The 15,792-nt window shown below is 40.7% G+C and overlaps 1 protein-coding gene across 1 annotated transcript in view; it reads left to right on the forward strand.

Moving 5' to 3' along the window:
* Positions 1–2,123: 2,123 nt before the first annotated feature.
* Positions 2,124–15,792, forward strand: part of LOC125903209 (sprouty-related, EVH1 domain-containing protein 2-like) — a 31,564-nt gene continuing 17,895 nt past the window's right edge. The window contains exon 1 of the mRNA XM_049599980.1: positions 2,124–2,722. Coding sequence (XP_049455937.1) covers positions 2,697–2,722 — 26 coding nt within the window. The 5' untranslated portion in view covers positions 2,124–2,696. The remainder of the gene's footprint in view (positions 2,723–15,792) is intronic.

A 15,792-nucleotide genomic window follows, 5' to 3' on the forward strand; every position in this document is an offset into this window, starting at 1 on the left:
TGAAAATTCAAAAACAGTTAACAACAATGTATATTACAAACACTTAGACATAGATTTTAAAGGGAAATTATTAACTGAAGGAGTAAATAAAAAGGTAGAGTGTGATCTGTGATGAGATGAACTACATGTTGTTGTGTTGGTTGTCTCTTAGGCTGTGACACGCACTGACATACTTTGCTGCATCTATGGTGCTGACACTATTTTCTCAAAGTAGATGGTGCATTTTAGTCTGGTCAGAGAGTGAATCAAAATCTTGGAGTTAACATTTAATTTACTTTGTTGTGATGTCGTCATATGTGCTGCATTGTAGCAGGAAATGTTGCTTTGTCTTCACCAGGACAGAGCTGACACAGTGTGCCCTCTATTATATATTATTTAATTTAATTTAATTTAATTCTATCTTTATTTTATTTTAATTTAATTTATATTTATTTTATTTTAATTTATTTTAATGTATCACTGTGTATTTGTTTTTTGTTATAAATGTATTTGTCACCCTTTTTTCCTCCCCTCTGTTTCACATTAATGTAGCTCAGTCATTATTCTTGTTATTAACTGATATGTGTTGCTGTCCTTATTGTCATTCTGCAACCTCAGATGAGGTGGGTGCCAGTTCATTATTTGACTAACTCATGCCATTAAATGGTTTTGAGACAGTTCCTAAAATGCTACTAAATATGTTCATTAAAAACAAACAAAGAAACAAACAAACAGTGAAAACAGAGGGGGGAAAGACATTAATGGGTCCAGTTTCTATTTCTAAGAATCAATTAATCTGCTGTGGAGATTTTAAATTAACAAAAGGCAGAATTTTATTGTAATTAATACAGTAAAGCAGCAGTTAGTGTAAATGATGCAGCCCATTTTATAATAATAATTAATTAATAATTTAATTTTGTGTTATGCTATTTTATTTTATTTTATTTTATCTAATTTCAATTTAATTTAATTTAATTTAATTCAATTGAATTTATTTATTTATTCATTTATTTTTGGTGGAAATTGTTCTGTGAAACTGATTTACTGACATGAATACCCAAAGCAAATATGTGGCCATGTAGTGAAGTGTCAAGGATTCAAACTAACACTTCAGTTGTGATAAAAGAATTGCTGTTTTCAATTGATCCAATGATCCACTCAGTTGCTGCTTTGATTAAGAGACCCTGATCACAATGTGAGCTCCTCCCTGTTATCTTTTTGTAGTTCAGTCCCAAATCAAACAATGCTGCACCTAAAAAAACACAAAACATGTAGCCATGATCACAACTCACACATTGAAGTTAATTTTGGTACATTGATTTGACATGTCATTGTATGACAGAAGTTGTTATGATTCAATGGACAGATTTCTAATAAAGAAAAAACAGGAGTTGAAGTAGTTGAATAATTTGGTTTATACTTTTATCCCAGGCTTGTAGTGTGTACAAATATCCACCTGATGGCGCCACGCGACCACAGTTTCAAACTTGGCTGTGTTGTGTTTTTGCCCAGGCATGAACCTGAAAACAATGCTGGCAACTGTGTGGTGCAGGAATACAAATCTGGCAGCACTCAACCGAAAACAAAAGTGGCTAATCATCTAACTTCCTCACACTTTAGGAGATCAATAGGTGTTAAACAGATTGATCCGGAGACTAGTTCGCGACACAAAGGCAATAAGAGATTACGCACAGCTGCTGTGGATTACCTGAGAGATATGGTGGTAAAAAAAAAGTTAACAAGATTAACCAGAAATCCCTTTAATCTTTTTTTGTTTCATCATACATCATGGAGTTTATGAAGATTAAAGACTGTTATTTAATAAAATCGATTATTCAAACTGTGCTAGATTATGAGCAAAATTGTTAAAATAACCAACTCAAAGTAGCACGGATTTCCTCTGGAGTATCTATAATATTCCAATAGGAACCTAGAAGAGAACAAAGGTGACATGTCCGGATTTGAAATCAAGGATCCGGATAGGGGAACGGAGGAGGGGGGTCATTTATCAAGGGCCCCTACGGCTTGCAGCCAGCCACCGTGGGCCCTCTACCAAAATGTAGACCGACGTCACCGCTTCCGCCCAGCACCCCCCTCCCCTCCCCCTCCTCCTCCCCCTCTCTGGCTCTCCCTCCTCCCTCCCCCGGCGTCGTTGGAGCTGCTCGGCTGCCTGCAATCCAACATGGAGTAGAGAGAGATGGGGCTCTAGCGGGGCCACCCCTCGGTAACAACAGCGACGACGCGCTTTTTACGCACAAGTGGAACCGGAGTCGTCGGTGAAAACATGCGCCTTAGGACTTAAAAACGGAGTGTGTGCCTTGTGTGCCCGTGTGTGTGCGTGCGTGCGTGTGTGTGTTTGGGGAGTGAGGTGGTGGTGGTGGTGGGGGGGAGCGAAGAGAAGAGCTGGATTCGGCTACTAAATTGTCTGTGCGGGCTACGCAACCTACTGAAGGCGATGGGGTGTTAAAGTTCTAGGAAAGGGGGCATTTGCGATCCAGAAGAAACTGTGCGGCTTCGGGGGAGGAAAGAGGGGGAAAGTGAGGAAAAGAAGACGGAGGCACAGCCAGTCGAAGGCAAGCCAAAGAGCCGACACTCGCACAAAGGCGCAGGGGGGATTTATGCGGAATTGGAGACAGAATCGGAGGAGCCGCGGTGAAAGAATGACGAGCGAAAAGTATGCAACCGCCGTGGTACATTACCTGAGGTGAAACGAGAAAATGATAGAAGAAACACACCCAAACGAGTAAGTATTGAGCTCTCTGTCCGTCTGTCTTTTCTCGCTTCTCCCAGTGCCTACAAGTTGGAGATGATTCGGGCAACTTGGTGGAATGTGCAGCCTGTAACTCCTCTCTACAAAGCTGCTTTTCATGTGTGTTTTGCATTTATTTTACATTGTTTCCTCGATGGGATTTGGTGCTTGATGCTGCTGTGAAGTAATGCATTGACAGTGCTGTGGAAGAGGGGTTTTTAGGGCCCCCACCTTGGTGTAGACTAGTCTCGAGAAGGCAAGAGAGAAAGAAGAGGAGTAGGAGGAGGAGGGGAATAAGCGTGGGTGGATCGGAAACATTTTCTGAAAGGATCTGAAGCGAGAGAGCAGGCCCTGTTGCAGCGTAACTTAGAAACTCAAACACGCCCCGAAGTTACACCTTTTATAAACACAAACAGCAGCGAGCTCACGCACCTCTTGTTTGTGCGTCGATCTGGTAGAAAAAAAACAGAAAAAAAACCCCGACGACGTTTACAGAGGCAATTTCGCCTCGTTATTTGGTCACATCTGTGTGTTTGCTCCCAACCGAAGGGGGAAGTCTCACAGGATATGAGATATCCGATATGCCTCATCCGCCATCTCTTTCTCAATCGCCCTCATTTGCATAGCCTACCGCGCTCCATTCATAAAAAATACCGATTGTAAACGACGACTTGCCCTGAAAAAATACGCGTCTGTCTCCCTTTGGATCGAGCCTTGTGCGCTCCCGTGTGACACACACACGAACTCATGGGTCGTGCTGTTGCGAAATGAAGCTAATATAGAGCCGTACAATGTGCAGGCCCACAGACCTGTTTAAACGGCACCCATAGGCCTATATGGAAGCGCTTGGAGCTTAAAATTAGCTTTACCGAGAATAAAGCTCAGTGTGAATTAGCCCAAATTTAATCCTGGCAGGTGTCAGGAGCGCTTATAGCCTTTATGTGAGTGTTATTGTGAAAGCAGGTTTAAATACATGACAGTGTTTTTCAATGTAGGTGTTCAGAGGTTGCCAAAAGCTCCTTAAGGCTCAAATGAAAATGTGCAGACATCTGAGAAGCCGTGCCAGAGCCATTTAAATTATTGGCACCCAGTTTGCCTTTTTTATTTTTAAAAACAACTCCATGAGCTGATATCGACAACTCCTGTCTCTGTCAGGCTACACGGGGCTGTGCTCGGTAGGAATGCCTGCCTTGCAGATCTCTGTCGGCGGGGGTGGAAGGGCGAAGGGCACCGTAGGGGATGTTTGCGCTGCTGTGGCGTGACGCCGGCTCATTCATAAAAGCCCTCTAACCTTCAGCGCGTCCCCATTCATGCCTGTTGGTCGCACTGTGCTGTGTGAAGCCAGCGTACAGACACTCAGAGACAGAGTATGTCTGTCCCAGCGACAGACAGGGACAGGAGAAGAGGGGGCTGAAACATATAGCTCCAGCTGAATGTAATGAAAGTTGCAGCCATGGAGGAAAACCAACCTGGATTCACTCTTGTAGTGTCTCAAACTGTGTCAGCGTCCTCTGTGTGCCTCCATGACAGTACCTGCAACTCGGTGGTGTTGTTCTCAGTCGTTTATTTCTAAATAAACAGTTGCATTGATGTTAAAATCATAAATGTGTTTATGCTGATAATGCCCGGCTCATTTGTCGTGGGGTGGTGTGCAAATTGGGCCACGCCCACAACGTGACTGTTGATTGACTTCCGGTAACACAACAAAAGCTTTTTTGTCTTAGCCTACTGATAATACTTTTTAAATTATTGTTTGCATTTTTGAGGATTATTTAGTATATGTAGAGACAGACAAGTCAGCAATATCAGGAAATAAGCGGCAATGATACAATAATAAATTGAGAAATTAAAAAAAAAAAAAAGAAAAGAAGCAAATTACGTGTACATTATTTCAAAGGATGTAGTTAAATAAACCCATAAATTTAAGTTAAAGTTAGAGGATACATTATATAACAACTAGGTACACACATATCAACACACATGATACCCACATGCCTAATCTTACATGCTTGCACCCATGAATGTGTGTGTACCCAAACATGGACACATAGTTACACACACATTTATGTGAATGATAAAGAACAAGAAAACACTTCTATGCTGTCAATCTCATTACTTCCGCTGTCATATAATCAAAGATCATTTGGAACATAGGTTTTTATACATCTCAAAGAATTTTGTTGAGAGAAAGAAACAAACCAAACATTCCCATAGATCTATCAAACAGGTTTGTGACCATTAAAACTCTATAATAATGACATTATGCTGACAAAACTTAAGAGTTATTTGAATTTTAGTTGCACAGACTTCATGAAAATGGGAACAAAATATTAATTGTGTAACAGACATAAAATAGTAATGGGGAAATGTATATTATTGATCCTTGTTATTTGCAGTTCTTGAAGCTTTTTTTTTTCATCTTAATCAAACATGCACACATTTAAATTTACTATCAGGGTTGCAAGGTTATGAGATCCTCACAATAACGTAATCGTCCCAGAAAATATCATGGTATATGGTGTCACCGTAAAACTTTAATTAAAAGCCTAGTCCCTTCTACAAGCCAGGTGAGGCTATACATTTTGACAAATGAATGCCTGTCTCAATGTGACGCCCGGTCTGGTTGCCAAGCAGTTCATTTTATTTATTTATTTATTTTTTAAAAGCATGTTGTTGGCTACCTCAACTTATGTGTTCATTTCGATTACACGGTAAGTTATTCACAATCCTTTAGTCTGTAAGAGTCGTCAGATCAAAAGAATCAAAAGGGTTTTTCATAAAAATTAATTCAAGTTGTGCATATTGTTTTAACAGGATAAAGTGGTGTTGTGTCAGTACGCCGTAAAACAAGTGCTGTGTAACACTCTCTGATGCCCTCTCAGTGTCTGTCAGAGCTAGATGAGATGAATGATTCTGAATTTACATATTATCTGAGGCCAGATTTTCAAACAAGTAATATTCATACTGGTTTAAATAAACAATTTGACTGTATTTCCTGATCTTTGCTGCATTTTTTTCCTTCAATACTGCAGACAACGAAAAGCAGTATTATAACCATAATTTTTCATGTCGCGGTATACAGCTGCAACCTGTTTCCAATTCATATTTATGAGCCAAATGTTATTCAGGCTACTGTTAAACCCTTGAAGCTAAAATCATAACTGTAATGCAAATGAAATTTTAGGAAATCCCAGTATCTACAGTAGAAATTAATTTTAATTAGCGCTGATGCTAATATATATATATATATATAACTTTTATCTCTTGATTCTTGTTGGCTGACTTATATCCAAACTGGGCTGACCTAAAACATCCAACAGCTGCAGCCTCAGTTAGTGTATTCATATCTAAATATGAATGCATTTTACAGAATCGCCTATCATCAGCCTACTACTTCCTGTCTCATGTCACTTGGCGAGGCAAGCTAACAGTTAAAGGATTACTCAGAAGAAAAGTGTTTTAATGCTTATTGAACTGTACACGTTGTACGCAGTGGTCAGTCTCGGCTTATTTATGGTTATGCGTTTTGCATTATACCATCAAACTCAACAATATTTCTTTACAAATGTACGCTATCCCCTGTAAAACTTAGATGGTAACCTTTGGGTTGTACTATGCAGCATTATTATTATATTATTTATTGTCTTATTACAGGAAGGAATTGAATCATTGTGCAGTTATCTGCTGGTTTGTGTGTTGCGGCCTTCTTATCAGAAATAAATGAGATTAAGGCCGGGTCAGAAAATAAAAGACACACCTTTATACCTTTTGTGTCACATTAAAAGGCGCAGCAGCAGCGTAGCTTTTCCTCTGATTATGTAGCCCGCGTCACAGGTTAAATATTTCACAACCTCCCTAACTTTATAAACGGATATTTTTATGTCACAAGAGTGGACTTTTCTTCTGATGATGCACACTGCGGAGACTGAATGCACATTTGAATGCTTCACCTGCTCAGTGGACCAATCAGATCTGATGAATCAGCTTTGCTATCAGCAGGCGACGTGATTACGGACACACACACACACACACATACACACACATACACGTACATACATATTGTTTGAGGGCCTTTTGATGACTAAGTGTCCTGAACTAAACTATAACCTACGCCATCATGTCCTCAGTTTGGAGGATGTGCCTCTTGCCCTGTCCTTCCGAGGACATTTATTACCTTTTATAGAAATACAACATCTCCCTTGTGCACCCACCCACACACACACACCATGTAGAGTCACAACACGAGCAGAGGATGTATTGATCTGGTGTGTACTGCTGCAGGGTCAGCATGTGCACAGTCAGTATTGGACAGGAGATGCCCGCTGACATTCAGCTAAGGTCAACGTAGCAACGAAATATAATCCATCCCCGAACAAAAAGCACTCATCAACTGGCAAACACAGCAGTGAGGAGTTAGCAGGTCTGCATGTTCCCTCGGCAGGACTGTTCTGTTCCTCACACATATATTTCTCTACGTTAGCAGCATTTGATATTGAGACTATAATAAACTTGGCAGGTGCGGGATTTCACAGAAACAATGCATAATTGGCAGAATGACTCGTAATAAATCAGAGATACTGCAGAAGAGGGTTCTCGACCAGCAGTTATTAGTCCTGTTAGCTCAACACCACTCTTGGTCACACAGACATTTTCTAACACGGCTGCATCTACATTGAAGCATCACACATTTATGTAACAAGTGCACACTTGGTTAAATGAACAATCCAGCCTCAGGTTCCTCTGATACTGTTATAAAACCTGCTGTGTTGAAAGTATTTTTCTTGTTGTACCCACTTTCCTTCAGCTGGCCTTGTCTCTTATTTAAGGCTGTGTATTGGCAGGAATATGGTTATACAATATGTATCACGATACTGGGGTAATGACTCAATATATTGCGATATTTTAAGCAAGGTCCTATATTTATTTAACTAGGGAAACTGTTACTACATTGAAACAGAAGAGTCAAACGGCTAAAGATAGATTACAACACCACATGACCTCCAAGTTGAGGGTTAATGGTGCGTTCCATTTGCACTGGGAAGTCGTAATTTCTGAGTTCCTGGTTTGGAATTTCAATTGAAGTCGAATTTCTGTCTCGGAAAGACGAAGGAACCTCACAAACCCTGGTCTCAAAATCCAAGATGGCTGCTCCGTGCATTAACAGTAGTTAAACTTAAGTTGTTTTGTTTATTAACACTTGTGTCTTATTTGTGTCTTAGTAAATCAGTCGTGCACACGCTGCTGTCCAACTTCTGTCCATGGACATGTTGCTACGGTGTTTGTGTGCCTTGCTAACAAAGGCTAACCTGGCTTAAACTGGTATTGTTAACAGCATCTTGGTTTCACGACTTGTGAACAAGTGTTGCAAACTGTGGCTCTGTATGCATTTCTTTTGTTTTGATGACATTTCGACCTTTGGACCTTCTTTAAGATCAACAAGCATCTTGAAGAAGGCCCAATGGCCGAAACCTCATCAAAATAAAATGGATGCATATGGAGCCGGAGTTTGCAACACTTGTTTTCTACAATCAAGTCTATTGCCAGTGATTAGCACCTCATTATAATTTTTGGTGTGTGTTACTTTTATATTTCAACTCTGGTGTGACGTCATTTCCAGCTCCAGCTTCCGTGGTAAATGGTACTCAGCATTAAACAGCTTGTTTTGCTTTGACTTCCTACATTCCCCACAACACAACAACAGGCCAGAGGACCTGGATGTGCATTCATCATACCTAAAAAGTGAGACTGCTGACTTTGTTGCAACATGTGCTGGAGCTGCATTGCATTCTGCTCTATTGAGGCTTTGTGTAGAGTGTAGAAAGTGGTCTTTCTGGCTGTCTGTTCAGCAATGATTCTGAGGTGCTGATCATGAAACCTGACATTTCCAGTTAATGCTTGAGACTGTGCAAATATTATCTAAAGTCAGACTCTGTATGTGGCTAGCTAACATTTGTTTTATGTATACAATATTTGCATAAACTGAAAAAGAAGTGGGGAGGGAGCAGGACAGTCCTGGGGGGGTTTAGAAAGTGTGGGAAGAGAGACTCAGAGGGCCTTGGTTTTTTTTTTAGAAGCGCACACTCTTTTATACCATGTGTTAGACCTTATGATGACATAATTTCACAAACGAAAGAAAAAAAAATAGAAAACAGAAAGGAAACAAAAATAAACATAGCAATATATTATCTTACTTACAGACACAAAGTCCATATGCTGGTTTACATGGATCCACAGATAATTAGCGTAACATTATGACACGAAGCGAGTATGGTTACACATTGCATGTCCACAAATGAACTTCCTTTGCATTTTTGTCTCTATCTCTCTGTACTCCCCCTCCACACACACACAGACACAAACACACACACACACACCACACACATCATGTGGAACAGATCCTTGTTCACAGTGTTTCCTGTGTTTTACACAGCTCATCACTGGTTGCTAACCGGAGCCTTTATATAATGGCCCGAGCTGTTTATATCTGGATACCAAACAATGGACGCGGATTGTTTGCCTGATTTTTTTTTTTTTTTACTAATCTCTGCTCATCAGCTGACTGGATGACCAAGATTATAATAGCTTGAGTTTTCATTCACTTCACTCAGTGTGTTTTCCCCCCCTTGTCACACCAAGTATACAACAATCCACTGTGCTGGTTACTGAAGACTCTGATTCTTCTCGGCTCTTCAGTGAATGAACTCGGTGAACTTTCGCTTCCTCAGTAACCAGTTCGGCTTTATACCTAGTTTGACATCATAGTACCTGGATCATTGACTCACTGTAAGTCAACACGCACAGCACAGTTTGTGTGCATGTAATGTATGTTCTCATGTAGACAAATACTTTACTGCACTGTACGTTGTGTGCTCTGTTCTTCTGGCTGATATGTGATCGGTCTAAAAAAGAGTGAAACTGTAGCAATAGCTTTTATAATTTATCTTCTACCAACGCCGATTTTCTCCACATGACATTTACAGGAATGGAGATCATTTTGTGGGACATACTTTAAAGTTTATCTTGTTCGGTGTTGTGTCCGACGACTTGGCTGACCATGTCTGAAACTATTTTGCTGTGCCGGCCAAAGAGTTTATTCCTGTTGCATACAAGTCAGTCTGGGTCCTCCCCTGTCTTGGTTTATGTTTAGTCACTCTTATACAGCATCTGTGGTGATCTCACCTACATCAAAACAATTTTAAAAAGTCCCCCCGCTTTAAAACAGTACTCTCATTTTCGGTTTCAATGCACAGTCAGTTGAAGTTATTTCAGCCGGAAGCTTCTTGGAAACTGGATGTTTTCGTGTTAACATAAAACTATTTAACACATAATAGAGAACGCCTACAGGCTAATTTCAAACTAACCGCAAATACCATCAGGAAGCGTCGCAGAGCATCATGTGTAGTGGTAAATATCCCAGCATATTTAGACTAGGGAAGCCCTCGGAGAACAGACTTCCTAGTATTCATTATGCAAATCATTTTCAGTTGGTTTGGCACCCTGGAGCTGGACCACAGGCCGTCCAATTACAAGATAAACCATTGATGTCTGACAGTTTATGTAAACGAAGTCTACCTGTTCAAACACACCAGGGCTTGACAGATGTCAATCACAGATGCAGAGAGCATTAGAAAGCCCCTTGTCGCTTACATTTGACCCAAAGCGATAAGCCTAACACAGTATAAGAGGATATGAGGTATTATGGAGGGCCTTGGTTGGCTTTTCAGTCGCTTTGAAGAGGTTTAGAAGCAATTAGCTTATTTTCTGTACGGTTGCAGAGGCGCTTCAGGGATGCTAGGAGTGCAGTTACAAGCTGTTGGATAACGTGAAACACAGTTGGGCTTGGAACATTTGGACATGGTTGTTTTTGGACCAAACATCGTAGTATCCCAGAGTCTTTGTCCATAAAGGCTGCAGAAATAATGTTTTGAAATCCCACAATTAATTGGATTTGATTAAGGGCGATTTCGAGGCTTTGCTTTGCTCACATTTTTTAGTTTTTGTTTTACCATTTCATCTATTTTAAAACCATTAGCTGCAGTGACACTATTTTTCTCTCAAAGAGATTGACTGAGTTATCACATTGTGATTCATCAATTGGGTTTGGGAAGTCATCATTTAATTCCAGGGCTGGGCAATACTACCTTTTAAGATATAGCTCAGTACCAAGTAGTATTGAAACTTCTCCAGTCAAATTATTCTTGCATTCGATCCTTTTTATACCAGGATCTAGAAAAACTGACTATTTGGTTTGGCACACAGGTTTGGCATACAGCCATCACCGCAAGCATTTGATTTAATGTGTCGTATGATTGGCCCACTTCCACAAAAGCTGCAACCCACACAGTCTGTGGTGCGTTGAGGTTGAGTGCAGTGTATGTGATGGAATTGGCAGTTGAGCGTGACGAGATGCCACCAACACAAGCATTTTACGCAACTGTACTATTAAGTACTCTGTTGGCATCGGTATTTCTTTAAGGGTACTGGTATTGGTACTGGTATCATATTTTTTTTTAAATATTCCCAGTCCTAGTTACTGCTCCTGCTAATTAGTGACCTCTCAGACTCACTCACACCAGCAGCCTGAGCCTTGTGTTGCCCAGTCCGACATGGGAGCATTCCATTTATCTCCAGCTGATTGACAGAAAGCCGATGAAACTTCCCCTCAGGATCCTCCAGGATCAATAGTTGTGAATGAACTCTCCTCACCCCACCACTCTCTTTTTCTGTCTTTTAAATCCTCACAGTAAAATGAAAGTATGAATGATTGCCAGAATGAAATATAAGAAATGATCTTTGCAAAGTTGGCGACTTATCTGTGTAACAAAAATATAACAAAAACGTTGAAGAAAATTACACAATTCACCATCTTTATTTGTTGTTCTTTGTTTACACTTATAAACTTTATACCCTGTCACACACATTTGTCCACGCTTAAGATGAGTTCCTCCTCTTCTTTCCTTCCTAGCATCACATTTAAATCAGAAATACATTGATATACAAACACAAAACTCCACAGAATGAGTCTGAGTAATAGTCAAAATCCAGAGATGTTAAATTAACATTGATGTGAAACAGAAGATCAGCCAAATCTTCACATTTGAGTAGCTGTATTTACCACATGGTTGGTATTTTCACTTGACAAACCACATGTAATCAACTATAGGTTTCTGTGTTGTATATGTCATTGCTGTTGTCCTTTAATTGGAAGTGCTGTAATACATAGTTCAGTGCATCAAAAGTAAAACTAATAATGAAATATATCCAGACTGTGAAGCACCTTTGAGTCACTTCCTGATCATTGCAGACAGGGCGTGTGTTATCTGTGTGTGTATGGAGTTCCATGGAGAGAGGTGGACCCTGTGTGTGTGTGTGTGTGTGTGTGTGTGTGGTGGGGGGGGGGTTCTGTTGATCAGGCAGAGGTGCGGCCAGTCATTCCTTATCAGAGGAAGTATAGCCGCCCTTATCACACATGACTGGGCTGCCCTCACTGGCCCTTTTATCTGTCACACATGAGCTGGATTCCAGACCTGATAACCAGGCTGCTCCCCAGCCCCCTTTACTGTTTTATTGCAATACTGTTAGACACAGACCACGTCAGGTATTCGCAGGGCCCAGCTCACTGAGTCGCACTCCTAATACTCTAAAAGAATGCATGTAAAAAGTTATCAGCTCCAGGTGTAATTTAGCAGTGCTTTGACAGTAAATGCAGACAGAATGTGGCTTACATGCAAATAAATTTAACAATTACAATGTGAGAGTTCATTGACAGTGCACTAATGTGGCTTGCCAGGGAGTCTACAGGTGTGTACTCCACCCAAAGCTCATTTCCTCCATTATGAAACAAACTTGTTTGCAAGGCGAGGACTGGGCATAGATATACAAAGTACAGAATGGATGAACTATATGAAACGCAGAATTGTATTCACCAAGTGGCCTCAGACATCACTCCAAATGAATGCTAACAGCGCTCTGTGTCTGCTGGATGTGTCGATAGGCAACATGTTAGCTTACACATTCAACTTCACAAGGTGGTAATGTGTTTACAGCTTGTTTCCGCTGCCCTCAAGTGGCCAAAAACATCCGCTAAGGCAGATTGAATTAGCATATGATGCATAAGCAGCCACCTAAAGCAGGAGTAGGCAACACGTGGCTCTTTAGCCGTGTTTCGGTGGCTCCCGGTGGCTTTGACATTAAATTATCTGGAAGTGAATAACAGTTATTTTTTAACATTCATATTTTCATTTGTCATTGTTGTAGGCCTAAAGTGATTATCACATTCTTCAATTGTAAAAATGTGTAGCCTATACATCGAATTTAAAAAATATTTTAACGTTTCATCAACTAAAATGTGTGTCATACATCTGCGATCTGGTGCCTTTTCTTCTAAGTTTTGCTGAACTTGGGAAGCGGTGGCTAATTTGGAGTCTCTCTAGCAAGGCTAGCTATGGCTCCCAATCTTAAAAACGGAAAAGTCTTGGAAGAAAATTGAGGATTTAATAATACGTGGACAGATTTGTTAAGTTTCCCCCAAGTTAAAGTACGAAATAATTATAAATAGCCCACTGCAGAGTAGCCACCTTGTAGTAAATCATATTAATGAACGCTCATTAAGACCTATACATAATGTTGATGGCTAATTGAGATATAATAGGCTGTGTTACCATTATTTAAATATGTTTTGCGGCTTCAGACAGATTTTTTTTGGCCAGTAATGGCTCGTTTAATAGTAAAGGTTGCAGACCCCTGACTTAAACCAACACCAAGTCATGACCAAGACCAGAGTGTATCGAAACTGAGACAAGACCAAGTTTTGAGGGGTTGAGACTCCAAACAGACCGGTGCAAGTCTGACAATGTGTGACACACCTCTGATAAAATGTGAAACATGCAAAAAAAGACATATTACAAGCAAAAAGCTTCCCATGACCTCTGAAAGCTTTTAACTTTAACATTGCTGACCCTAGCTAACATATGTTCGTGTGACGCAATTTCTAACATAGATTCCTTCCATTTTTTAAAATGTGGAGGTGATGTACTCTACCAGAATCTGAGGATCACTCAAACAGCTGTGACGACCCCTACATTTATCACAACAAGGTCATATTTTTATACATTTGGCAATTCTGCTTGGTCCCACATAAGGCATAACCTCAGTGATTTCGGTATGGTCGGACCCAACCACTTCCCTATGTGATCAACAACCAGCTTAAACATTTGATTCAACCATACTTGTCTGCACAGGAAATTTAGCGATATCCCCAAAGTTGTGATCTTGATCACTCTTTAAGTCCAGTGTCCATTTTGTCTGCGACTGAGACAAGACCATCAAAAGTGGTCTTGAGACAGGTCTTGAGACCGAGACCAACCTCGAGTACTACAACAGTGTGCATAAGTAATAGTGCTGCATTGTACCCATAGTAACAAGCATCATTCACTCCCCCAGAAAAAGTATATAAGTGGCTGTGAACATGGAAGTAGAGCAACTACTACTTATCTATGCTGTTTTACATCTGTGGCTGCAGTTTGCTCAAAGAAACTGTCAGTATGTTTGCCTACCAGTTTGTTGAATTTGGTGCTGTGAGTGATTGTCACGACGCTCACTGTACTGGAACTCAAACTTTGTATCATTATATTGAATGCCGCCCACGCTAGCTGGAGGAGCCTGTGAGTCAGGTTCGGAGGAAGTCAGCCGGCAGAAAATCAGAAACGTGGCCTAAAGACACATAAAAACATTCACATCACATTGACAAAGCAACAGTATACTGGTGTACATAGAAAGAGATGTGGCTGGCAGCTACAGTGTGGTGCCAGTCTTAAGAAGCAGGAGCCAGACACACCCTGAACCTTCGACCTGATGGCAACAGCTTATATTAAATTAGAAGAGGATGTGATACATAAATTGCCTGCTCTTTCCTTATCAGTGAGGTGTTGAGTTCCCCCTCTATCTTCCTTCTAAACTGAGTCATCACTCGTCTTCTGACGCAACACCTTACATCCTCATCCCACCTAACAGAGACTTTGAAAAGTGCCTGCAGCTTTGAGCACAACAAATGTGATCGTTGTAAATCACCTGGAGCACACTTTTTGTTCAAATATTGTAAGTTAAAGATTGTTTATGCACAAATAGTTGATTATAAATAGTGTTTCGACCACCTTTTCTCAAGGTGGGCGTCACAGGCCTTTTTTCAGCATCTGCACCTCGTGCCGCATTCGTGCGGACAGAATTAGATTCACAGTTCCCAAATGTGTGTGTGTGTGTTTGTGCCAGAATGTGTGGTCACTCCCAAGTGTATTAAAGTAGCGCGTTGCTGCTGGTTGTGGCCGTCTGTGTGTTCCAGCCACAGATTACAGGGCCTGTCGGCAGACGGGGGCTCTAAACATGGGTCACAAGACGGCCCAAAATGTGACAAGTTCATCTCAGAGAGCTGATAGCCGGTGTCGTGTGTCTTAAAGCACTTGTGCTTATATAGCACAGAATTTGGTGTTATTTCTGTATGTGGGTGGACTGGATGTGTGGTTCTGTGTGTGAATGGTGTCGCACATGTGTTTGTGTCATGTTAAAACTGCTGTGGTGCTTTGATATGAAAGCAGCGGGGTGGATTTTCACACTTAACATTTGTCACTGTCAGAAAACCAACATAGGTTTTCACAGGAATACAACTAGGCCTGTCATGATATCTACCTTGTTGGACGATATATTGTCCCAGAAATAATTGTAATAAACAATAGTATTGCCATTTTAAAGGTCCAGTGTGTAAAATTTAGGGGCATCTCTTGGCAGAAATGGAATATAATATTGAAAACAACAGTTTATCATCATCTGTTATTTTTTATCTCTAAATGAGCTGTTTATATGAACATGCAGAGCAGGTCCACTTCCACAGAGTCCACCATGTTGTTTCTACAGCAGCCCAGACTGGACAAATCAAACACTGGCTCTAGATAGGCCACTGTAGTTCTCGCTTGGGACATGGGAGAAGTTTCACTTGGTTGCAATCTGCAACCTCACTGTCAGATGCCACTAAGTCCTACACGCTAGACCTGTAAAGAACATTCGTTCCATTC

Source organism: Epinephelus fuscoguttatus, linkage group LG16 (genome assembly GCF_011397635.1).
Source record: "Epinephelus fuscoguttatus linkage group LG16, E.fuscoguttatus.final_Chr_v1".
Classification (NCBI taxonomy): Eukaryota; Metazoa; Chordata; class Actinopteri; order Perciformes; family Serranidae; genus Epinephelus; species Epinephelus fuscoguttatus.